The sequence below is a fragment of the Leopardus geoffroyi genome, chromosome A1, assembly GCF_018350155.1.
Source record: "Leopardus geoffroyi isolate Oge1 chromosome A1, O.geoffroyi_Oge1_pat1.0, whole genome shotgun sequence".
Classification (NCBI taxonomy): Eukaryota; Metazoa; Chordata; class Mammalia; order Carnivora; family Felidae; genus Leopardus; species Leopardus geoffroyi.
The window spans coordinates 176,501,570-176,525,055 of record NC_059326.1 but is presented as its reverse complement, the minus strand read 5'-3'; the positions used below and the strand labels follow the sequence as shown (position 1 = coordinate 176,525,055).

General features: G+C 51.8%; 2 protein-coding genes across 9 annotated transcripts in view; both read left to right on the top strand.

Annotated features, from left to right (window-relative positions):
• Nucleotides 1-23,486, top strand: part of ERGIC1 (endoplasmic reticulum-golgi intermediate compartment 1) — a 102,830-nt gene that overhangs the window by 76,002 nt on the left and 3,342 nt on the right. For 3 of the 5 annotated variants that reach the window (XM_045501235.1, XM_045501208.1, XM_045501232.1), the window contains 5 exons: nucleotides 1,537-1,641; nucleotides 6,414-6,474; nucleotides 10,884-10,984; nucleotides 13,791-13,913; nucleotides 14,733-14,793. In XM_045501235.1, the coding sequence (XP_045357191.1) occupies nucleotides 1,537-1,641; nucleotides 6,414-6,474; nucleotides 10,884-10,984; nucleotides 13,791-13,913; nucleotides 14,733-14,793 (451 nt within the window). The remainder of the gene's footprint in view (nucleotides 1-1,536; nucleotides 1,642-6,413; nucleotides 6,475-10,883; nucleotides 10,985-13,790; nucleotides 13,914-14,732; nucleotides 14,794-23,486) is intronic. The other 2 variants (XM_045501227.1, XM_045501218.1) reach the window with 1 other exon arrangement.
• The window catches only part of RPL26L1 (ribosomal protein L26 like 1), a 65,912-nt gene continuing 62,431 nt past the window's right edge, over nucleotides 20,006-23,486 (top strand). For all 4 annotated transcript variants that reach the window (XM_045501260.1, XM_045501251.1, XM_045501281.1 and 1 more), the window contains exon 1: nucleotides 20,006-20,011. The gene's annotated coding sequence lies outside the window, so the exon portion shown is untranslated. The remainder of the gene's footprint in view (nucleotides 20,012-23,486) is intronic.

Sequence of the window (23,486 nt, the reverse complement as noted above, 5' to 3'; positions counted from 1 at the left end):
CAGTGTTCCGAGCCTTAGTTTTCTTTTCTGTAAAATAGAAATTACCAGATGTCACAATCAAAAATGCTATTTCCAGAATTTATTTACTTTTTATTTAGAACAGTTTTTCAATGTTTATTTATTTTGAGAGAGAGAACGCGCGCGAGAGAGCACAAGCGGGCGAGCACAAGTGGGGGAGGGGCAGAGAGAAGGAGAGATAGGATCCGAAGCAGGCTCTGCACCATCAGCACAGAGCCTGGTGCGGGGCTGCATCTCATGAACCGTGAGATCATGACCTGAGCCGAGATCAAGAGTCAGACACTTAACTGACTGTGTCACCCAGGTGCCCCACAAATGCTATTTTAAGAACTAATGTCTTTCTTTGGTTTGTTCGTTCATCCAGTACCTAATGTAGTGGGCATCTACCAGGGTCTGGGGAGTGCAGAGCAAATCAGACACAACTCCCTACCAGCGTGGAGCTTACGTTCCCTGGTGAGGAAGCAGAATAGAACGAGATAAAGATACGGTGGCAGGTGCTGCTGAGTGCTTTAGCAGGCCAAAGGGTTTGGGGAGTTGGGGTCAGGGGGCTCCCCGAGCAGAGGCCTGAGGGAAAACAGGGAGGGGAGAGCCATGTCAAAGAGCGTTCCAGGAAGGGGTCAGAGGTACGAAGGACCGAGGTAGGACCTCCACGGTAGGCCGTTCCCGGCCAGAGGGAGTACACAAAAGAGGTTGTGAGCAGAGGAGTGACACGATCAGAGGTAGGGTTCAAAAGGACCCCTCTGGCTGTTGTTCTTGGAGGGCCTGTTGGTGCCAAGGGTGCAAGCTGGGGGCCCAGTGAGGAAGCTGCCCCAGGGGAGCACTGGAGGCTTGAGAAGGTCAGGTGCTACATGTCGTGAGGGTGGAGCTGACAGCCTTTCCTGGTGAGCAGGAGGCCAGGTGTGAGGCAAAGGTAGGGGGCCAGGATGATCCCAAGGGCTTGGCCTGAGTAGCTTGGTGGAGGAGGGGCCTTTTAGTGCAACAAAGACGCCCCAGCAGAACCCAGGGAGGTCCTGGTCACAGGATATCAGTGCCTCTCCTGGGCTGTGCTCTGCCAGGGCCTCAAGGCCCAGGGAGGAGAGGAGGCCACCACAGCCGTGCCTTCAAGGATCCCCTAGCCTAAGGTGATGGGGCAAATTGGGGTGAACGGTGGTGTTGATTTGGATTTTGAGCAGGTTCAGTTGGTCCGTGGGCCTCAACCTGCTATGGGGCCGACAGCCAGGAAGTTGGTGGGCAGCTGCCATTTCGAGCTCTGGCCTGTGCCAGGGGCCCAGCTGGATGCCTCACATGTATTTCCTCCTCCCATAATCCCAGCAGCCCCCTCGGGTAGCTTCTGCTACTGCACCCGTTCTACGGATGAGGAACCTGAGGCTCATAGAAGGGCGGCGGCTCCTTCAGAGTCCCATGGCTTGGACCAGGCTAGGATCCAAATCCAGATCTGTCCGACACCAGAGTGAAGACCTGCAGCCCACCCTCTGCGGCAGTCAACGACACTCCTGAAACCTGTATCTCTCCCCCCAGGTCCCAGGCAACTTCCACGTGTCTACACACAGTGCCACAGCCCAGCCACAGAACCCGGACATGACCCATGTCATCCACAAGCTCTCCTTTGGGGACACACTGCAGGTGAGCAGGGCACATTCAAGGTGACATGACTGGGGTGGGCGTACAGCGAGGCGGCCGTGTCACCCGGAGGCTTCTGTCCTCTCTGGGCACAGAGAGATGACGTGTAGAGGGGTCACCTCCTCTGAGTCTCTGCTCCGTCAAACAGCTCCTCTGTATCATTCCTTCTGGGCATGCGACTGCAGTTTTATTGACAGTGCACTGGACTTGGAACCTTGGGTTGAGACCTGGAGTCTGGGGAAAGGGACTTGCTTTTCATGAGCAAGTACTAAGTGCTGGTGCTTTCTCCGTGCTGGCACAGCCTTATGAGGCACAAGGAGGCACCGCGTGTTACAGTCATGGAGCTGGGCCCAGAGAAGCCTCTTGTCCAGGGTCTGCCAGCAGATCTGTTTCATGCCAGAGTCCAGCCCGCTCCCCTCTGTGGCCCTTTCTGCCTTCCAGCCCAGTACCCACGCCCACTAAATAGGGGTAACACAGTGGACGAAGCCTTCTGACAGTCCTTGTTATGATGGAGAGGGCCGCCTTCAGCGGGCCTGGCCCAGCAGCTCCCTACCCATGGCAGCAGTGTGAGGGGACAGAACACAGGCGCGCCCCCCCCCCCCCCCCCCGCCGCCTCCACTCTCTACCAGCCGCAGGCAGGGGAGCTTGGATGTTCTTTCTTTTTTCTACCGCTCACCGTGGTCCTAAAGGTAGATTCTGGAATTGAGGCTCAGAGCAGGGAAGTCATTGGTCCAGCCACAGTGCTGGGATCAGGACCCCAGGTCCTGCCCCCAAGCCTTGCTTGATGAGAATCCCGGATCCTGGTTGAGGGTGCTGGGGGGTGGGGTCCCTCCAGGAATGGTGGTGTGCACATGGGGCTCACACAGGCCCGCAAGCCCAGCACACACAACATTATGCCACTTATATGCACACACGCATCACACACACTGAAAGGTATGCCCAGACATACCTGTGCTCCTACGTACACCCTAAGATCCATCCCTAAGCACACATACCAGATGGACACACACTCAGACCCTTGCACAAACACAGCTCACACACACCACCCGGAAGTGCGCAGACTCACCCACGTTGGAAGGTCTCACATACACGCTCGTGCCTGCAATGCCCCACTCACGTGAACCTGCCAAGCACTGTTCTTTATAAGCATGACCTTCTTCATGCTTAGCAGCCCAAGAGGTGGGTACTTTATTTTCTCCATTTTACAGGTGAGGAAATTGAGGCACAGGGAGGGTGCAGTCTGTCACAGAGCCTGAGTTTGAATCAACAGTCTGGTTTCAGGCCACACTGCTGGTTCTGCGTCCCCATGCACCCTCTTGAGTGCACACTGCCCCTTAAGCACGTGTGCATGCTCACACCTCCTCTCTCCACTGCACGTGGCCCCTTGTGCCCGGCCTGAGTGGCCCAATCATCACCTTTCCAGTCCCTTTGGAAATCACAGAGAGTTTTCCTCTTGGAGATAGGGCTTAGGAACAGAGAAATCCTGGCCTCCCTGAGTGCCATGAGCCAGACTCCCTAACTACACACTCGGCCTGCCCCAGGACTATGGACTCACTTCACACAGGGTTCACCACGCATATCATCCCATCTCTCCATTCAGGGGGTTGTCGTGTGGAGGTTCCCAGCCTGTCTTTCTGGATTCAAATCGTGGCTCCACCACTTACTAGTTGTGTGACCTTGGATAAAGTAGTTAGTCCTGGTGGGCCTCAGTTATCCCATCTGTAAAATGGGGTCAGTAATAGTACCCGCCTGATAGGATTGTAGTGGAGATAAAACAAATTCATGCACACAAAGCCCTTAGAACAGTGCCAGGCACAGAGTAAGTGGTCAGTGAAATGAGCTATTACCACTGTTGTTGCTATTTGTACCCTCTCTCTGCACTAGGCCCTGCAAGATAAAGCATGCTGCCAGCCCTGGGGCGCCGGGGTGGCTCAGTCAGTTAAGCGTCTGACTTCTGCTCAAGTCATGATCTCGCGGTTTGTGAGCTCAGGCCCCGCATCGGGCTCTGTGCTGACGGCTCAGAGCCTGGAGCCTGTTTCGGATTCTGTGTCTCCCTCTCTCTCTGCCCCTCCCCTGCTCACACTCTGTCTCTCTCTGTCTCTCAGAAATAAACAAACATTAAAAAATTAAACAAACAAACAAAAAAGGCATGCTGCCAGCCCTTGAGGGGCTCACACGGCCATGAAGGAGACAGGATGTGGGGTGGTCACCACCCCCAGTGGGACAGTAGCTAACAAACCACAAGCATGTAGTAGGCAGTGGGCCCTCCACATACTAGGTGTTGGGCAGTCTCTTAGCTGCCTTTGGACCCACCAGCTCACCAAATCTGCACCACAGCCCTGGGAAGGTGGTCTCTAGTGGGCACAGGAGGAAACTGACACGTGGAGTCGTGAGTCCAGGGTCACTCAGCTCTGCACAGGCAGAGTTCAAACCCAGTCTTTGTACCACACCACACTCCTTCCCTGTGGGAGGTTTTGACCCCGGAAGCCTGCACTTTCTTACGTAGAGAGCAACATTACAGATGACATCTTGTTGAATCCTCACAAAAACTCCCCTCAAGGATACTGGATGGCATTTATTTTTCCTGATGAGAAAACTGGGTCAGAGGGATTCAGTAGCTTGCCCAAGGTCACACAGCTTCTAAGAAACCAGATATGTCTGGCCCCAGGTCTTCTGTCACTGTGCCCCATATAGCCATGGATCCGTCAGACCCTCTTGAAATTTCTGCTCTGTGCCAGGCCCTGGGGCTACATGATGGGTAAACAATACAGGGTTCTTGCTCTCAAAAGAAGAAAAGATCAAACAAATAAACATGATGATATAGGACAAGGAGGGCTAAGGACAAGAGAGGCAGAGGATTCTGGGCAGTGATATGGGAGCAGGGACAGGGTACCTCCCAGCCTGGGAGGTCAGGGAGGTGACCTCTCAGGTGACATGTAAGTCAAGCCCCGAGAGTGAGGATTTGGCCAGGCTCACAGGGAAGTCTCATGGGCAAAGGGGCATCTCCCACATCTCCCACTCTATGACACGCCCAGTCGGTCATTTTCATATAAAAGAGCCACAAGGTTATTTTAGAAAAAATGAATCAGCAGGTGTCCACATCGTCAGAATGGTGTTCTGTAATGAAGCCTGGGAAGTGAGCGCTCCTCGGAGCTGGCAGAGAGGGTGCGGAAGTGTCCTGGGATGGGAGCAGAGAGCTGAGTTTTACTAGATTCGGGCAGGTTGGTGTGTTAGAGCACCCGCCTGCTGTGTGGAGGATGGTCGTGAGGCCAGAGTGGAGGTGACGGAAGGGCTGCAGCCAGGGCCAGGGGAGCCAGGACACGGACTGAGGCTGGGTAGCAGGGAGAAAGGAAGGGGACAGATGGGTAGGAGAAGGGGCAGTCTTGTGTTGTTGTGTGCTGTGGACAGAACAGGGCAGTAACAGCCTTCTTCTTGGTCATGGTTATGGTGGAAATAGGATTTTCTTTAAGTGGAAAAAACCCAAAACAACTGAGGCTCCATCTACCCATCCATTATCCATCATCCATGCAACAAATATTTCTTGAGCACCTATTAGGCACATGATGTGCCTTGTGCACGTTGCTGAGGACAAGCACGGTCCCTGCTCTTGTGGAACCTACAGTCTAGAGGGGAAAACAGAAGTTAATCAAATGATCATACAAATGACACGTGACTGTGGGAGGGAACATTCTCGCTCTCGTGTCCATAACCACCATCTTCTTGGGTTAGAAACCAAGTCGTCAGATTGTCATTCCCTAAGGCAGCACTGGACAGATTTTCCTTTTCTTTGGACTTGTTAAGGGTACGCAGCTCTGTTAAGCGCTCGATAGACGTCAGCCACCTGAGACCAGGATCAAAGATCAGGCCACCCAGCTACTTCCCACTGTTTCTGAAGTGGCCCTCTCTGCAGGAGCCTGTTCTCACCTCCTCTCTGACCTCCCTACTTCCTGCTTCTTACCTCCTTCCTCTGGGGCCACACAGGCCTCTGTTTATTCCTCAGTCTCCAGGCTCATGCCTTCACACATGCTGCTTGCCTGATTAACTTCCCACTTTCCTGGGTGTCGTGTCACTGCCTCCAAGAAGCCCTCCAGCGTGTCTACGTTGGCAACTCCTGTTAACCATGCCCATGGTGGCATGCCCCATGTGCCCCATGCCTTGCCCTGCTTTAGACTTTCCTATGGCTGACGTGGTTTCCCCTCATCATCAGGGAATAGGTAGGGTGTGGCCTTCAGCCCCACAACTGCTACATGTTCTCTGTAGCAGATACAGTGAGGCCAGCAGCCCTGGGTCCTCAGAGAACTGTGAGGATCTCAGGAGGCGTGTGCTGGGACCTAGACTCACCTGTACTTGTATTTCCTGAGTGCCTTGATAGGAAGAGCTCAGGCTTGAGGTCAGATTCCTGAATTTGGAGTTTGGCTCAGCCAGTTATCAGCCGTGTGATGCTGGACAAGTTTCAGTGCTTCTCCAAACCTTGGTCTGCTCTTCTGTAAAATGGGGTCAACAGTACCTCATTAGGGGCATTTAAATGAGATGGCTAGAAGTACACAGGACAGAATGGCACATTAGAGGTACCCAAGATGGGAAGCAAGCTAGTGCCTGCCAGGTGCCAGACCCGTCCCGTATCTCTCTCTTGCTCCCCACAGCTTCTCTACGAGACAGACCATGCTGGGTAAGGTCCCTAAACCAGGTGGCACCTGGCCGTCCCCTCACGGCCAGGGCTATACCTGGAGGTGGTGGCATTCTGAGGTCAGCCCCCTCACTGTGCTTCTCCACAGGTCCAGAATGTCCATGGAGCTTTCAACGCTCTCGGGGGAGCAGACAGACTCACCTCCAACCGTATGTATCCCATATCCCAACTGGGGGCGGGGAAAGGGGGAGAAGAAGGGAACGTTTATTTATAAAGCACTCACCATGAGCAGAGAGAGCTGTTAGTGCTTCGTTCGTTCCCACAGCTGGCCTGTGGGGAAAGTGGAACCAGCCCTGTCTTACAGAGGAGGGGACCTGTGCCCCCTGGGGGAAAGTATGTGACAGCCCTAGGCAACATCATAAGTGCTCAGTGAATACCAGCTATTATCATCATTATTGTTCTCATGCCACATGATTGTTCTTAGGCAATATAATCACCTAAGATCCCCACAGGGAGTCATGGCAGAGCCAGAATTTATTTTGGTTCCAGTGGCACTGTGAGAACAGGGCTGTGGATGGCCCAGTCCGGTCTGACCACCTGGGCCGCCCCCCAACCCCATACTCTCCTCCTGGTTGAGCCCCTCCCACCCACCAGTGCCCCCTTCCTGAGCTGTCTACCCCCTCAGCATTCTGGCATCTTGGCCCTAAGTAAAGAGGGCTCCATGTCTTTACACGCTGACACACGTATGTACACACCTGTCTGTGGCCTCATCGAATGAATGTTTACACACCTACACATGCACACACCTAGGGCCACGGATGCACGTACAGAATGGGTCCAGGTGGCGCGTCTGCTTAAATGCATTCATCCGCTGGATCCTGCAAGACAGGTTACCTTGACTTATTTCCTCACCTGAGCTCACTTTTTTTTTTACCCATAAGGCTTTTCTCATTGTTTCTTAAAATACACTGTTCTCTCTGATAGTCAGAAATTCACGCAAAAGAAAACAGCTGTCCATGACCTACCCTTCCCCCCCTCCCACAACAAATCACACTTTTCATTTCCCCGTGTCCCCGTGAGCCCTTGTCCATCAGCGGAGGTCATTTTTTCAAAGCAAGTAGACGGCAGTTTACCTTCTGATTTTTGTACTTGACATTGTTACGTTAACCACAATTTTTGTACAGTTTTTCCAGTGGTGACAGAGGCATGGTCGCCCATCTAGCAGCTCTGCTGCGCTCTATTAAGGCATTGTCTTCTCGTGGAAAATGTCTGTCTAGTTTTTTCTAGTTTTTTACCATTCCGGTAATGTCTGTGATATTTGCGGTCTTTGCTTTATTTACATTATCCCGTTGCTTTCCCCCTGGGTGCGCGCCCGTTCCGTGCTGCCTCCTGCAGCATATGAGTGTGAGCAGTGCCTTCTTCTTTTCACGCAAATGTCTGATTGTAAGTGAGGGTGATGATCCTTCGGGTGATGGTGTAGTCGTTGCAGTTCTGGGTAAGGGCAGCACGCCGTCCCAAGGCGGCCATCCACGTGCACTTGCAGTTAGCATGGACCCCTCGGCGGCCTGATACTGAAATAGAACCGAGCGAGGAAGGAACCAGAGCGTATGCGCAGAAAACCCTGCCTGCCCCAGGGCTAGTGACGAAAGCCATCCCGGGCTGGCTTCCGTGGGAAGGAAAATGCATTAGATCAGACAACAGGCAGCCAGGCGTAGGGCTGGCTTTTCCTTCCCTCGGCCCTCCAGCTTGGTGTCCCTGCCAGGGCTTTGCCTTTGCTGCCTGCCCTCTCTGCTTCCAGACCTTCCCACTGAGGGCTGTCATATAGGTCTCCGCTCGAAAGCCACCACCTCCGAGAGGCCCTCCCTGAGCATCTTGTCTAAAGTAACCCCCACTTGGAGTGACCTGTTTTCCTCCTGAGGAGTGATTGTTGATGTTTTAGCCATGATGATGACATTGTGGTTGTTGTGTTTTGTTTTTTAAGAGTCTTTATCTTTTATGGAGACATAACTAAAATATCTGTGGATGAATTGATGTGATGTCTGGGATTTGCTTCAAAATAAAATGGGGTGGGGGGGGGGAACAGTAGGGTAGGGATGAAGCAAAATCGGCCCTGTGTTGTTAATTGCCGAACCTGGGGAATAAGGTATGTGGGGCTCATAATATGATTCCCCATTTTTTCTGTGTTTGAATTTTTCCATAATAAGCTGTTGGGAGGGAGCGAAAGGGTACGTGGGCCTGACAGGATCAGGTGGGAGCCAGCAGCCCCTTGGAGGGGGTCCACTGACGAGGAATCCATGTGGGTGGAATTAGGTGCGGTGTCTCTAGTGGGCATTTGGCAAAGGCTATCAAAGGCCCTAAATATGGTCATTGCCTTTGAGTCATCATTTCTACTCATAGGAGAGTAAGCTAAGGAAATAATTAAGAGAGTGTGCACAGATTTAGGAAAATAATGTTCATTAGGTCATTGTTTACAAGAGTGCAAATTGAGGAACAGCGTCAGTGTCTAGCCATGGGGTCGGGGGGGTCGGTTGAGTACATTTACGGGGCTGCGCTGGGAGTTGTGTGCAGCTACTGACCATGATGTGTCAGACCTCTGCTGGCATTCAGGCAGCAAACGTTTATTGAGGACGTACTATGTGCCAGGCCCTGTGCTAGAGGATTTTGCAGCAAATAAAAGAAACACTTACAGAGCTTACCTTCTGTGTCTTGGGCCTAAAATGGTATCTGTGGTGTTTAGTACTTAGAAAAAAGGTACAGTATGATCGAATTTTAGGAAGACATGAACATTATGTGTAAGTCTAGCAGTTTATACGCAAGAACATGAACCCATGGTTTTCTGTGGATGGCGGATTTGTGGGCGGTTTTAGTTTTTCTTTTTAGGATCCTCTGTATTTTGTACAAATTGTAACAGAACTTCCACGAGTGTGATTTTTCATAAGGCGTTCACTCTTTCCTTCCCTCAAGTTTTTAACCTGGGGTGATGGGCATCTGGAGCGCTGTATCTCAAATGCAGATTCTGAGCCCCACTCCAGAACCACTGAGCAGGGATCTCCAGGGGTGAGGCCCAGGGGTCTGCCTTTTAAATCCTGGGTAACTCTAGTGAGTTCGAGCCCTGCGTCAGGCTATGGGCTGATGGCTCAGAGCCTGGAGCCTGTTTCCGATTCTGTGTCTCCCTCTCTCTCTGCCCCTCCCCCGTTCATGCTCTGTCTCCCTCTGTCCCAAAAATAAATAAACGTTGAAAAAAAAAATTTTTTTTTAAAAATAAAAAATAAAAATAAAAAAAAATAAATCCTGGGTAACTCTACTGCTCCTGATACCCGAGGACCACAGCAGGTTTGAGAAAGTGGGGTATTGGGATCTTCATGGGCTCAGACCTGAAGCTGCAGGGCTTTTCTGAGGTTTTCAGAGGGCTCAAGTCTCAAGACAATTCAGGAAGCACTACCCTTTTCTCACCAAGATGCAGTATTAGCAGGAAGAGGCCATGGCTGTCATCTACACCCCCTACCCTCTTACAGCAAGGGAGTCCAAGGACTCAGAACTGATTCAGCCAGTAGACCAGGATTCGAAAACTCAAGGCTAAATATATCCATGCTTTTATATCCATGATCCCTGACCTGAGACTGTAGAAGGCAACCACAGAAGGGTCTTTGGGCTTCTCGGAACCTCCCAGAAGGTTCAAGGGAATTCACACCTTTCCTGGGTGACATTTGGCAGCTTTGGGCCAGCATTCTATCCGCCTCATGTTTGATTCCGGTTACCTCATGCTTATCAGAAGCTGATTCATCTGTTCTCCATTCATTCCTCTGGCCGGCCAGCCATCCCTCCATCCGTTCATTCATTTAGTAAGCACTTGACGCTGTGCGCTCTGAGCCAGGCCCTGTGCAGGGTTCCGGGACAAGAGATGAGTAAGGCACAGTCCCTGCCCTCTGCAGCCTCCCTGCATCCAGCAGTGGTGGGTCAGGGTGGAATATGACAGGGCCAGGCGGAGGGAGAACTGATCTTCTGTTCACTGAAAATGGGGAAAGAAATGGATTCTTCATAAATACTGTTTTTCTGGTTTGTGGGCTCTTTCTTTTTGAAACTTTTATTGCTCCAAAAGCAACAATATTCAAACAGGACCAGGGGGTGCACAATGAAATGTGATCTTTATCAAATCCTGCCTTCTTCCCCAGGGACTAAAATTGCTAATAGTTTCTTGGGTGTCTTTCTAGAAAATTCTATACCTTCCTGCATAGAGAGTGAGTTTTCCCTGCCCCCCAGTACATGGAAACAGGTTATCCACTCCATTCTGCAACTTAGTTCTTTTTGTGTAACAGTATCTCTTGGGGCATGGCTTCTCGCAGTACCCACCTTTCAACGGTTGCCCTGTTGACGGACATTTGGGTTGTTTCCAGAATTTTAATATCATACACAATGCAGGAGTAAAGATCCTGATAGATGGAGTCTCTCAATTCCTGGTGTCCAGAGCGGGGGAAACGAAGAAGGGCTGTTTGGCAATGAAAATTTGGAAACAGCCTCTCAGCAATGCCAAGCAGGTTTAGAATTGAAGGGCATAGAAAGAGCTGCCGGCTGGTCAGTGCCTGTCCCCCTGCCTCATCCTGCTGTGTCCTTCCTGCAGCTCTCGCCTCCCACGACTACATCTTGAAGATCGTGCCCACGGTTTACGAGGACAAGAGCGGCAAGCAACGGTACTCTTACCAGTACACGGTGGCCAACAAGGTACTCAGTTGGTGGGCCCAGCTGCGTGCAACTGCACCCTCTGCTGGCCAAAAGCAGAGGCGACAAGTGTCTGAGCGAATTCCCGCTGGGTCCTATCTGGGGGCCTTTCCTGTGGCTGCTCTGGCCAGGCTCTGTCCCTGGGTAAAGATGAGAGGCCAGTCTCAGAGTCAAAGGGAGGAAATCTAAGCAGGACATAGGATGTGATCTGTTGATAAAGAGCCTTGCATCTGTCCCCAGTCCTTTAGACTCAGGATCCTGATAGGTCAACACACGACAGATGCTCTGGTTCTCAGGGTACAAGCACTTTATCCGGGATCACAAGGACCTTGAATCATACCAGTTGGCCATCGGTTAACAGGAACGTCCTAGGACCCCAGCACTCAAAGTCATGGAGAAGCAGGTAGGCCTTGGTGGGCAGCAGAGCATGGTCAGAGCCAGCAGAGTAGGGTGACTGACAGTTGTTTCAAGCTGAGATAGCCTCTGGCCTCCCCAGAGTTGACCCTGCCAATGAACATGAATGCTTGAAACATGTTAGTTGAGGCACCCCCAGTGGATCCCTTTATCAGCAGGACTCTCCTTTTTCTTCTGTTCCAGGGCTGCTAAACCCCTTATAGGTGATGCATTGTTTAGCTCAGTTACTAATAATAGAGTAGTAGCTACCATTTACTGAGCACTAGCTGTGGGTCAGCTATGACGCTAAGCTCTCTACCTCCACCATCATTTTCAGTCACCGTGACAGCTCCGTTTGTCCCCATTTTACAGATTTGGCCACTGAGGCACTGAGATGTAGTTAATAGAGCTACAAAGTGGCCAAGTGGGGACTAGAACAAGGTTCTCCTTTGGCTCCAGAGCCTGGCATCTTGATCCCATCACCCACTCAGTCTGAACAGGGGCCCTTGAGTCTGTTGGTCTGAGAGCTGCTCTCTCCCGGGCGACCTGGGGTCCCTGTGCTGAGGTTCTGGTGTAACTTTCCAAAGCGAGTTCTCTTTCTTTCACTCACTGTTTCTTGAAGGGCATCTCATTGTAACTGTCAAGTGCTGACAACATCCAGTGGCTGGGAGAATATGGACACAGTCTGAGCAGAAAAGGTGGGGCTGGAGCAGACTGCTGGTTCAGACCCGGCTCAGTCACTTGCTAGTTGTGTGGCCTGGGACAAGTCACACAACTGCTGTATGCCTCTGTTTACTCATTTGTGAAATGAGGATGGTGCACCTGATAAGATTGCCATCAAATGAGGCAATGTCTTGAAAACTGCTTTGTCCACAAAGGAGGCTTTGGGTAAATGGTACCTACTGCTGCTACTTTTCATTATTTTCCTCTATCCCTCATCTCTGGGCTTTGACCCAGACAGTCACCCTGCCCCATCAGCTCTCCCTGGAGAAAGCTCATCTTGTTTTGTCCGAGGCTCCTTCCCCCGAGGCTTTGGCAAAGGCCCAGCAGCCAGGACAGCTTGCTCAGCTCTCTCTGTGGCCTTGGCCCCAGCCTGCTCTGGGAACAAACAGGGCCGTGCCTGTCAGAGCCGATGGCAATCCATCAGTGGGCGGGGGTGGGGGGGAGGAGGGGGGGTGGTCTTGGATCATCCCTGGAGAAGCTTCAGAGCTTGGGGCCTAGCATTTGGGATTGGGGGTTCCCCTGTGGTTGAGTCCAGTCTACAGTTATTGTAGACGAATGAGAGTAGCCCAGAAGTGTCCAGCAAATGCCCAGATCAGAGGGGACACACATCAGTTCAGCTCCTAGCCGCCTTCTAATCCTACCCAGCCAGGTGCCGTCTCAGGAAGCCTTGTCTTAGGGTCCCTCTCTCTTTGCAGTTTGTGTTCCTTCTTTGAAGAAGCCCACTCCCTACATGGCCTTTATGCTCATATCTCTTACACACACACACACACACACACACACACACACACACACACACACCCAAGGATGTCCTGTGTGACCTAGAATGCCCCCTCTTCACTAAGCCTTCCACAAACCCTGGGGAGAATTGGTCATTTGTTCCTGGCCCTGTAGCACTCCATGTCTCTGTATCACTGCGTGCGTAATGTGACAGTATTGGAGATACTCTTTTACATCAGCATCCTTTCCAGATTGTGACACCTACCTCCCCCGACAACCCTCTCTGGGGATGGGGCAGGGCTTAGCACCCTTAGAGTCCCCAGCAGCCAGCAGGGGTGCCAGCACACGGGAGAGGTGCTCAGTAAACAATCAATGAGTAGGGGTGCCTGGGTGACTCAGTCAGCTGGGCATCTGACTCTTGATTTGGGCTCAGGTCATAATCTCACAGTTCGTGGGATCGAGCCCCGTGTGGGGCTCTGCACTGACAGCACGGAGCCTGTTTAGGATTTTCTGTCTCCCTCTCTCTCTGCCCCTCCCCACTCACATTTGTTCTCTATCTCAAAATAAATAAACCTAAAAAAAATAATAATCAATGAGTAAATGAATGGGTTTTGCATACCCAGGAGTTAAAGGGGGAAGTAGGCCTTTACTCAGATGGAGCCCAAATCACACCTGTCCTTTTACATCTCTGCTCTCTGATTCTGGTGCAGCTTCCATAGGTCATACAGTCAATTTCCAAGCAGCCAAAAGGGTTGAAAATGTCCCCAGGAATGTTGCCCATCCAGACACTGAGAGCAGAGCCTCTAGGAAAAGGGGTGAGACGAACTGGTAGAGTCTGGCTCCAGGCAAGAGGGAGAGAAGAAAGCCCATTCTTAGGGGTTGGCGGGGGACCCTCTGCATTCCAACCCCCACCCGCCATGAGACATGGCTCATACATCTGATTCTCACATCCCCGTTCTCTCTTCCTTCACCCCAGGAGTACGTAGCCTACAGCCACACAGGCCGCATCATTCCCGCCATCTGGTTCCGCTATGACCTTAGCCCCATCACGGTCAAATACACAGAGAGACGGCAACCTCTGTACAGGTTCATCACCACGGTGAGTAGGTGGGGCGCCTGCCGTGGGCTCCTTCTCTCGGCAGCACTCCTGGTTCTCAAAGAACGGGATGCAGCCTGCAGGGCTAGGATCCTAGGCTGTACACAGGAGGTTGTGATCCCCAGGATGTTTAGAAATGTTATCAGAATCATGTCATCCAGAAAATATTTTCCAAAGAGGTTTATCACTAAGTCTATTTAGTTTGTTAAGCAGGTTTTTATATGGGTCAATTCGATGTTTGTGATTTTCTCCAGTTTTTTATTTTTTTTATGGGGTTAGCAGGGTTTATCCTTTTCTGTGGAAAATTTACAGCAAAGGTTTAACTCATTTTTTTCCCATGTCTATTTTCCAACTATAACTGCTGATATTGTCAGGTTTTTTCTTTCTTTCCTGCTTGCATTCTCTTCTCTTTATTTTCTCTCTTCCTTCCTCCCTTTCTTTCTCTCTCACCCTCTCTCTTTTCTTTTCTTTCTTGCCGTTGTCTCCATCAAGTCCAGTTTTCTGTGAAGCAGCTTCAGGCCGATGTCATTTTTCTTTGATACTGAGTATTTCTATTAAGTATACTGTTTCCTGGCCTTCCATTCAAAGTGTCCTTGGGGGCAGAAAAGCAGGCTCGCAGCACCCTGCTTCAGCCAGGTGGCCCAGAGATGTTTGGTAAGCCAGAGGCATTGGAGGTGGGAGAGATGGGGTGATTATCCCTACCTCACAGATTTGGAGACTGAGACTAAGAGGCCCTTCTCCCCTTGTACCTCTTTATACTTTTAATAATGATTGAAGATCAGGGGTCTTAGTCCCGGATCTTTCATTTCTGGCTCCCACTAGGTTTGTATTAGTCAGGACTCTGTTACAGAAAAGACAGCCCCACGTCCAGCTGGCTTGAGGGGTAAGTAAGCTTCAGGCATGGCTGTATCCAGGCACAAATATTGTCTAGAATAGGCTTTTTTTTAAATCCTGCTTTCCTCTGTACCGGCTTCATTTTCAAATAGAATTCACTCATAGAAAGTGCCTCTTTCTCAGTAATTCGACCTGAGTCCTGGATAAGGTAGTGCTGTCACTGGCCCTGCTTCATTCCCATGCCAGCCTTGTGGCCTAAAGAATGAAAGGACTTCCAGCCCGCTGACCCCAGCCAGATGAAGAAGACAAACATTATGAGGGGATGGGACTCCCCAAGAGAAAAATCAGGGGTCAGTTACTAGAAAACAGAAGGGTGGATACTAAGAGGCAAAAAGGTCCGATGTCCACAACAACGTCTCTGTCTTATAATCCATTAAAAAGGAATAACAGTTCCTGCTCTCCCTGCCTCCCAGGCCTCATGGGGCTCAAAGGAGATCATCAAATGGAAGCTTTTTGCCTTCTAGAATGCCATGTGGGTACAAAGGGTGTCAGAACCCTAGTGCTTTTAGGAGCCTCACAACATTCTCGGACTCCATAAAACACAAAACTTTCAATCAGCAGAGGGCACCTAACAGAAAGCTAAGACACTCAACACAGTTTGGAAAAAGGTATTCGTCACACATACGAGACAGGAGTAATCTTCAGAATTTATATATAAAGAATTCCTACAGACCAGTAAGAAAAAGTTAAGTGACCATGAAGAAAAATGGGTGAGGACTTGAGCATTCATAGAAGAGACCATACTGGCCATGAAAAGGTGCCCAAGTTCCCTAGAAACTGGAGGAATTTGATTCAAAATGCCAGACCCAACTTGGTCCTATCAGACTAGCAGAACTCAGAGACCCACAATAGAGACTGGGGGGATGCACAGCAAGGGGTCCTGCATGTACTATCTGGTACGAAGGTAGATTGGGCCAGCTGCTGGCGCGGTCAGGCGCAAACCCTTTGACCCCAAAGCCGGGGAACTTGTGAGCAAGCGGTTTCACCCAAAGCCCCGCAGGGTAGGACCCCAAGTTGTTCCTTTTACCCCAGTGCTCTTACTGCATACCCAGAGTAAGAAACTACAACACAAGTAGGTACGTTTGTGCAGACGTGGCCTGCTTCTCTGAGGCCCTGGGGCTACGGCATTGACAGTGGCAAAGAAACCCCTGTGCCCATGTCTTACTGTAGGGTCTAGAAGGATCTTCATGTCCCCTTCTTATTTGCTCCTACATGCCAGATGGCTGAGGCTCCAAGCGTGAAAACCCCTTGGCAGGTGGCTGAGAAACGAAGCGACTTCATTTATTTGCTAAACTTTCACTAGCATTGACCACACGCCAGTCCCTGTGCCCGGCAATGGCGAGAGCCGAATTTGACTTCATCCCTGCCCTCAAGCTGCTCCCAGCTGGTGGGGAAGAGGGGCGGGCATGCAGAGAATGGAAGCCCACCCAGCAGGGGCTCCACTGAAGCTATGCACCGGGCACTGTGGTAGCAAAGACTCCCTTCTGTTCGGAAAATTTGGGGAAGGAAACCCAGGGATGAAGGATGCAGAGACATTTTCTAGACTGGTGGGTGAAGGAGAGAGGGTCTTAGCACAGGGAGTAGTATGTGCAGAGGCGCCCCGCTTAGCATGTTTTGTGAAGGCCGTGTGGCCTCTTTTGATGCCGGTGGACTTCTAAGAGCTGGAGGTCCCAAGAAGTCACAGGGGAAAAGCCCGTCCATCTGACTCAGAGGCCAGACACCTCCATGACCCCATTGCCTTCTCCTCCTGCCTTTGGCCGTCAGCGTCTCTTCCACCTCTGTCCCATCCGCCTCTGCTGGAGCACGGACCATGCTGCAGGGGACTTCCTGACATCGTTAACCTGGTGGCCCCGCACCACCATCATGGTCGTCCCGGCAACCATGGGGTCAGCCCCAAGTGAGCCAACCGGCTGTCCCTGGCAGATGGCGTCATTGTGGAGCTTCAAAGCCCCTTGTCACGAGGCGGCAGATGTGGGGATGACGCTCGCAGGCAGACACACACAGCACAAAGACCCCCGGGAGCCCTAGCAGGGTGGGGTGGGGCCAGGATGGAAGTGGAGGCACCTGCTGTGACTTCTCTTTCTCTCTTTTTAAAATCAAACACTTGTGTGCCAAGCCCCCAAGCCCCAAATGGGGGCCTCTGCAAATAGCTCCTCACAGGGGCTGCTTAAGAGAGGGCTTAGGCCAGAGGCCAGGATGTCGTCATGTGGCGGCTGCAGGGCTGCAGGGGCAGCTGTGGGTGGGCTGGAATGAGGTGGGGTGTAGTTCAAGGGGGTGTGGGTGGGGCGGGGAGGGGCGGGTGGGGCCTCCCCGATGCATTTGTACCTATCAAGTCCCTGGCTTATCCGAGGTCGCTCCTCCAGGGTCTCACGGTCTGGAAAGGAGCTGGACATCCTGAGCCCGAACAGAGGGGGGTCCTTCCTCCTGGAAGTCCCCATCAGGCTGCCTGGGGCTTCTCTCTCTGGGCACCCAGGGCACCTTGCTCAGACTTCCACTTTGTGCCATTCCAGAAAATGTCACCACTAACGGAATAAACAGATGTTTTTTAACAACATGCAAGTGATCCCCTTCAAAGCGCCCCCTCCCACACACACACATTTGTCCCCCGCCCCTGCCACTTGCCGAAGCCCCTTTTTTGGGATTGCCTTCAAGTGGGCTGTGGTGACAGATTGGATGACTTCAGAAGTGTCACGTCGCTTTCCCTGTGTGTTTTATTCTGTCAGGGAGGAACAGCCAGAAGTCAAAAAGTATCAACTTGGATCAGTTTGGCCATGACAGTTTTTGCCCACCAAAAATGACCAGTTGGTAATGGCAATTCAGTAGCTGCGTTCGACGTAATCCCTGGCCTCAAGGTGCTCCTTGCCAGCGAAATAATTCCCCAAATTTTAGATTGTACTTTGTACTTGCCAGGCCTGATTATGATGGGCCCCAAGTCTGTTTCCCCTCAGTGTCCCCCGCATCCAGCACAGGGCCTAGCCTGGATGTCGATACTCAGAAATATATGAGGGACGGCTGCTTGAAGAAGGGATCCTATAGCTACACTTACTAAGCGTCTACCGTTACTGGGTAATTCTGTAATTATCTCCTTCAACTTTCCCAGCAGCCCTCCAAGGTAGAGATCATTCTTGTTTTATGTACGAATTAACTGAGGCCCAGAGAGTTAAAGAAACTGTGCCAGGGCACAGCCAGTAAATGGCAAAGCTGGGACCTGACTCCAGAGCCTGTTTCTGCCACATCGCCCACCCCACCCCCACCACTGCCACTAGCTTGGGAGCCTCTGCCTTCCAAAACAAAGGCTCTTCAGGATGTCCCAGGAACAGAGTCCCCAGAAACCATGAAGCCCTTGATAGGACACCAGGATCTTTTGATACAGTGACTCCATACTGGGAATCAGGAAGAAATGTGATAGCAGGAAACAAGGCGACGTCGTGAGCATGAGTGATAAAATCACAGTCACGCACACAAATCATTAAAACAACACCACCACCCACATGTAAACTGTCCATCTGAGACTGGTTGGCTGGTGACTTGCAAATTTTCCTGCCCAAATCTGATTACCTGTCACTCATCTGTTGGGACGCCTATGAGGATTTGCCATAGACGAAAGGCATTAGATACTCGGGTGTGGGGGGGAGGGAGACAGTAAAAACAACTGAGAAGAGACAAACTTAAAACTGAGGAGGTTTTACCCACTAAGGCAATATGAGTTGGGAAGAGACCAGCTTTGTAGCTCGGTCTGAATCTCGCCTACTCAGACTTCCCTTGAAGTATCTCTCTTACCCGGACCATGAGCTCCAGGAAGGCAGGGCGGGGCCTTCGTCATCTCTGGTCTCCAGACCTGGGACAGTGCAGGCAGGTGATATATAGGTGTCAAACGATGAGCAAACCGATGGAGGGGTGCACGCCTTGGTCCATGCCCATAGCACAAGTTCCTATTATCTGAGGAACGGAACAGAATCCACATTAGCAGCTCAGTTATTGAGGGCTGGAAATGTGTGTGGGTGGGGGACAAAAACTTTGGTTCAGATCCTTCCAGACGTTTGAGCAGAGCTAGCTCTTCCAGAAGGTTGTGTACCAGGGACAGATTGCTCCAACTGGGTCTGAACACAGATATCTCGGTTGCAACAGAAGTTCCTGGTGCTTGCTTTTTGAAGGCAGATTCTGAGACGTAAAAGGAATAGCAGAATGGAGCGAGCTCCCTTTTAGAAACCGTTCTTATTTTTACAGCCACACAGCTTACTTCCTAAACTTCATTGATGGGGTCCCCTTACTTCAGGACATTTGATAAATCTTAACTGAGAAAAAGCCATTCACGCGTGAAGGCGGGGACTGAGAGGAGCCTTCAGGTTGCGGGTAAAGTACGGTGGTGGTCTAACAGAAAAAAGCAGGCCCTTTGCAGCCTTCCTGACCTGATTCTCATCACCCTCGCCTATTTGGTAGTTGTGTGACCTTGAACAGGCCAGTCCCTCTCTGAGCCTCTTCTTCCCCATCTGTGAAATGGGGATCACGCCATTTCCCCGAGTAGTTGCAAAGATTGCATGAGAAGGCAGAAGAAAATGCCGTCTCAGGCCTGGCCCACAGTAGGTGCTCAACCAAGGTGGGTTTTTTTTTGGGGGGGGGGGGGAGGGGGAGTATTTTGCAGCTTCAGCCATTGTAAGAATGGGGGGGAGAGGGCTCTGTTCCCCCACCAGGCTCCTGTGCTAGAGGGTGGGAGTGGAGGGTCCGGCAGGCGTGACACCAGGGGATGGAGACCACCACACCCTCTCCTCCCCCCACTTTTCCAGGGCCCAGTCATCAGCTTCCCTTCTGCGACAGCCCCCACCCCTGCGTAGCCACAGCTTTGGTGTTCTCATCCACGGCTCCAGTCTGTCTGCCGCCACCAGCATCTGATGGGACTCCGATTCATTATTTATTTCCTCATTCTGGGCCTTTTCCACAAGCTTTTCAAGCAATGCTGACTGCACGGGGAAAGTGAATGAACAGTTCGCAGGCACTCGAGGTACAGCAGACAGCCAGACAGAGGCCATCCTGGTCCTCACAGGGGGCCCCATTTTACAGATGGGAGAAACCGAGGCTCGCGGGCGGGGGGTGGGTAACCTGGCTTTCCTGGCCGGAGTGGCAGAGCTGGCGTCTGACCGCAGGAATGTTTCCTCCAGAGCCCGCAGTCTCCACCCCCACCCCCGTGTTGGTATGTGTTGTGCTCCTCCGTTGCCCACTGTGGAAAAGAAAATGCGGGGGAGGGCCGATGGATCGGGAAAGCATTAGTGCTGGTGGAACAACAGAGGGATTCAGCTCTCCAGCCAGTGCGGTTAGAACGCGTCCTTTCCATATTGTAAGGAATTAAGAGCCATAATTAAAATGTAAGGGAAACACACACACACACACACACACACACGCATCTTCTTTTCAAGGTAGAGAAACTGACTTCATTCTAGCCATAGCAGGAGGCTGGGAAGCTGGTGAAACCACAGGAAATCTCTGCTAAAGAACAAAGGGGCATGTTATTGAGGACTTCTGATGAAAACAAAGTAATGCGCTCCTCTCAGACTCACTGGGGCCTGGATATCGAATTGTCCTTGTTTCCATTTCTGGAGCCAGGGCTGCTGACCAGAGTGGGGTTGCATGTGCTGGGTCTAGTGGCCCTTTCTGGCTTAGTGGCCCTGCTCCTTCACCACTCCCACTGCCCCAGGGCCTGGTCTGGAGGTACAAGAACATGGCATCGGTGAGGGACCAAGGGAACATTCACGGCTGTGTGTGTAACACAAACACTCGTTCGGTCTGATAGCTGTCCTGAGGGGTGAGGATTAGCCTTCCTGTTTTTTTAAAGGAAGGAAACTGAGGCACGGGAAGTAAGGATGATGCAAGGGCACACGACAGGAGGGGCCCCAACCAGAAATACCTTTCTATCAGGTACTTCTGATATCTTCTTGGTGTTTGTGCTATCTTCTTGGTGTTTGTGCTTGACGTAGAGCCCTGGGCAGATGTGAAGAGCTCCCTGACTGGCCAGAGAAAGGAAATAACCTCCAGCTTAGGTACTCTGCCCCCTGAGGGATATGCTTCATCACAAACACCTCTGGGCATGTGCTTGAGGGAATATCCTGTCAAGATCTCAGCTACCCCATCTGTAGAATGGGCCCTTGAAGTGCTTAGGACCTGGGCAACTGCAAAGAATCTGCATGTGGTGCCAGGGACACCTTTGCTGTCCTGTCTTTCCATGAATGGGCTTGTTCTTTCGGTAAAAGAGCCAGTTAGAAAAAAAGGAAATTGAGACCCAAAGGGTTGCTCTGAGGAGTAAGTGGTATTTTACCCGTTGCAGTTCTTAGAGTGGGTCTCAGAGAGATTTAGAAAATCTCAGATCTCAGCAACAAGGTCAGAGCCTTCCGGTCAGTTGAAAGATTAGGTATTGTTTACTGAGCACCTACTAAGCGCTGGGAGCTCCAGGGGCATCTCCTGCAGTACGACAATTGGCAGGGTAGGGGTGGTTTTCCCATGTCGTAGATGAAAAAATCCGAGGCTCAGAACAGCTCTCCCATGGCTAGAGTAAGCGACAGCCACGGCTCGGCTTCCCAAGGCTGAACCCTTTCTGCTGCCATGGCAGGGGAGGCCCTGGTAGACTCCCCAGGATGCACTTCATCCCCACCCCACTCTGCTCAGGGCCCCTGCACCATGTACAGTGAGGATGCATATGATTGGCTTTATGTAAACTTTTCTTCATGTGTGTGCATCTTGGCACATCCCCCATCGTGGGTCGGAGAGATGCCAGGCCACCATCTGCCCTTTCAACAGCCCTTTTCTTGGCCTGTTCTTGAGATCTGCCCCACCAGTAGGGTGAAGCCTGTCACCTTGCCACCACCAATGTAAGGCCTGAGTCCCAAGACAGACATTCTGTCCACTGCAGCCTCGTGGCTTCATTTATTTCCCTGTTTCAGAACTGGGGACTGTGGCCTTCCCGGGACACAAGATGGCTGAGACTGGCCACCTCCTCGGAGAGTCCAGATGTGGTCACCTCCTGGTGTTGAGGGTCGCTGTGGCCACCCACGTGTCAGAATCCAGGGAGCACCACAGCCTGAGAGCGCCCCGGGACCCCTCCCCTCATGACCCCTGCTTCACCTCATACCAGTCACCACCTATGAGTGTGAGCGTGTCAAGAAGGCCGGAGCAGGCTAATGGCAAAATCCTGAAGGCAGGGGCCATACCAGCGTCAAACAGGCTGCTAGATTTTTCTTTCAGCTTTTGAGGTGCCTCCCCCTGCCCCAGAATGTGCCAGAAATCCCCTTCCTCATCGGACCGGTGATGAGCACCTTTGACAGATGTAGGATAAAGGGGGATGTGCTGCTGTGTGGGGGGCACTGGGGGATACCCAGGGGGCCTCACTGCAGCGCCCCCTTAGCCCTAGGCTCACAGCAGCTCACTCTGATGGGGCTAGTTGCCAAGTAGCTTACGTGCCCCGGGGCCTCAGCTTCCCCGCAGCTGTGTGTTTTCTTGTACCTCAATGCATGTGCTGTCTCCTCCTGCTCCTGGAGACTTCAGACTGGGTGCCAGGTGTATGTGAATCATAGGCACGCTTGGGTTCCAAAGCGTGTGTGCGGATATAGGGTGTGTGTGTGTGTGTGTGTGTGTGTGTGTGTGTGTGTGTGTGGTTTTTTTGTTTTTATTATTTGCTCCATTGCACTTAAGTCACATTTTCCTCTTCTCTGACCCAAGCTCTAAAAGCATTTTGTGGTGTAAAATCTCCTATCATCTGATCCAGTCTACCGAAATAAACCAGCTCCCCTGCCGTCATCTTCCTTGAAAAGTGGCCCTGCGTCATGCTCTGAGGCTGGCAGGGAGAGGCCCCGCCTGCTGGAACACACTTCATAATAATCCCCGTAGCGCCCCCCATCCTCTTCACTCCCTGGGGGGCTGCTCTGGTTTCTTGGGCTGTTATTACTGGAATGCCAGCTGCTCCACTTACAGCCCATCCGTACAGACCTGCTCTGTCTTGGGCCTCACAGGCCTCTGCTTAGCTCATCTTGTGGAAATATCATTTTAAAAATAAACACTGGTTCGATGTGCGCTTCCCTCTCACCTCCGCCGTGTCTCCTGGCCTCCCGCACTTGGCACCAGAGGATCCATTAAGTCACTGCCATCTCTCAGAGTCGTCCAGCGGTTGAGCGTCAGTGGCGGGCCAGCCACCCAGTGGTGCCTCCGGGGCAGTGTCAGGGGGCCCTCTAGGACTGTTCCTCTGGGCTTCTTCGGAGTCCTGTGGTCATTTAAGTGCTTCTTGCATGTGGCATGGGGGAAAGAGTGCGAGCTCCGGAGGCAGACAGACCTCGCTGTGCCACCCGCTCGCTGTGTGACCTTGGAAAAGTTATCTCCTTGTCTGGGCGCCATGGGTACGTGACTCAAGAGTGGCACACTGGGTGATGGGTGGTATTGGCTCTTAAGAGTGGCATAAAGTATGTGCTCAAGAGGAAAAATACATTAAAAGAAATTTTTTTAATGTTTATTTATTTTTGAGAGAGACAGAGACAGAATGCGAGTGGGTTAGGGGGCAGAGAGAGAGGGAGACACAATGCGAAGCAGGCTCCAGGCTCCGAGCTGTCAGCACAGAGCCCGACGCGGGGCTCGAACTCACAAGCTGTGAGATCATGAGCTGAGCCGAAGTCGGGACACTCAACCAACTGAGCCACCCAAGAGGAA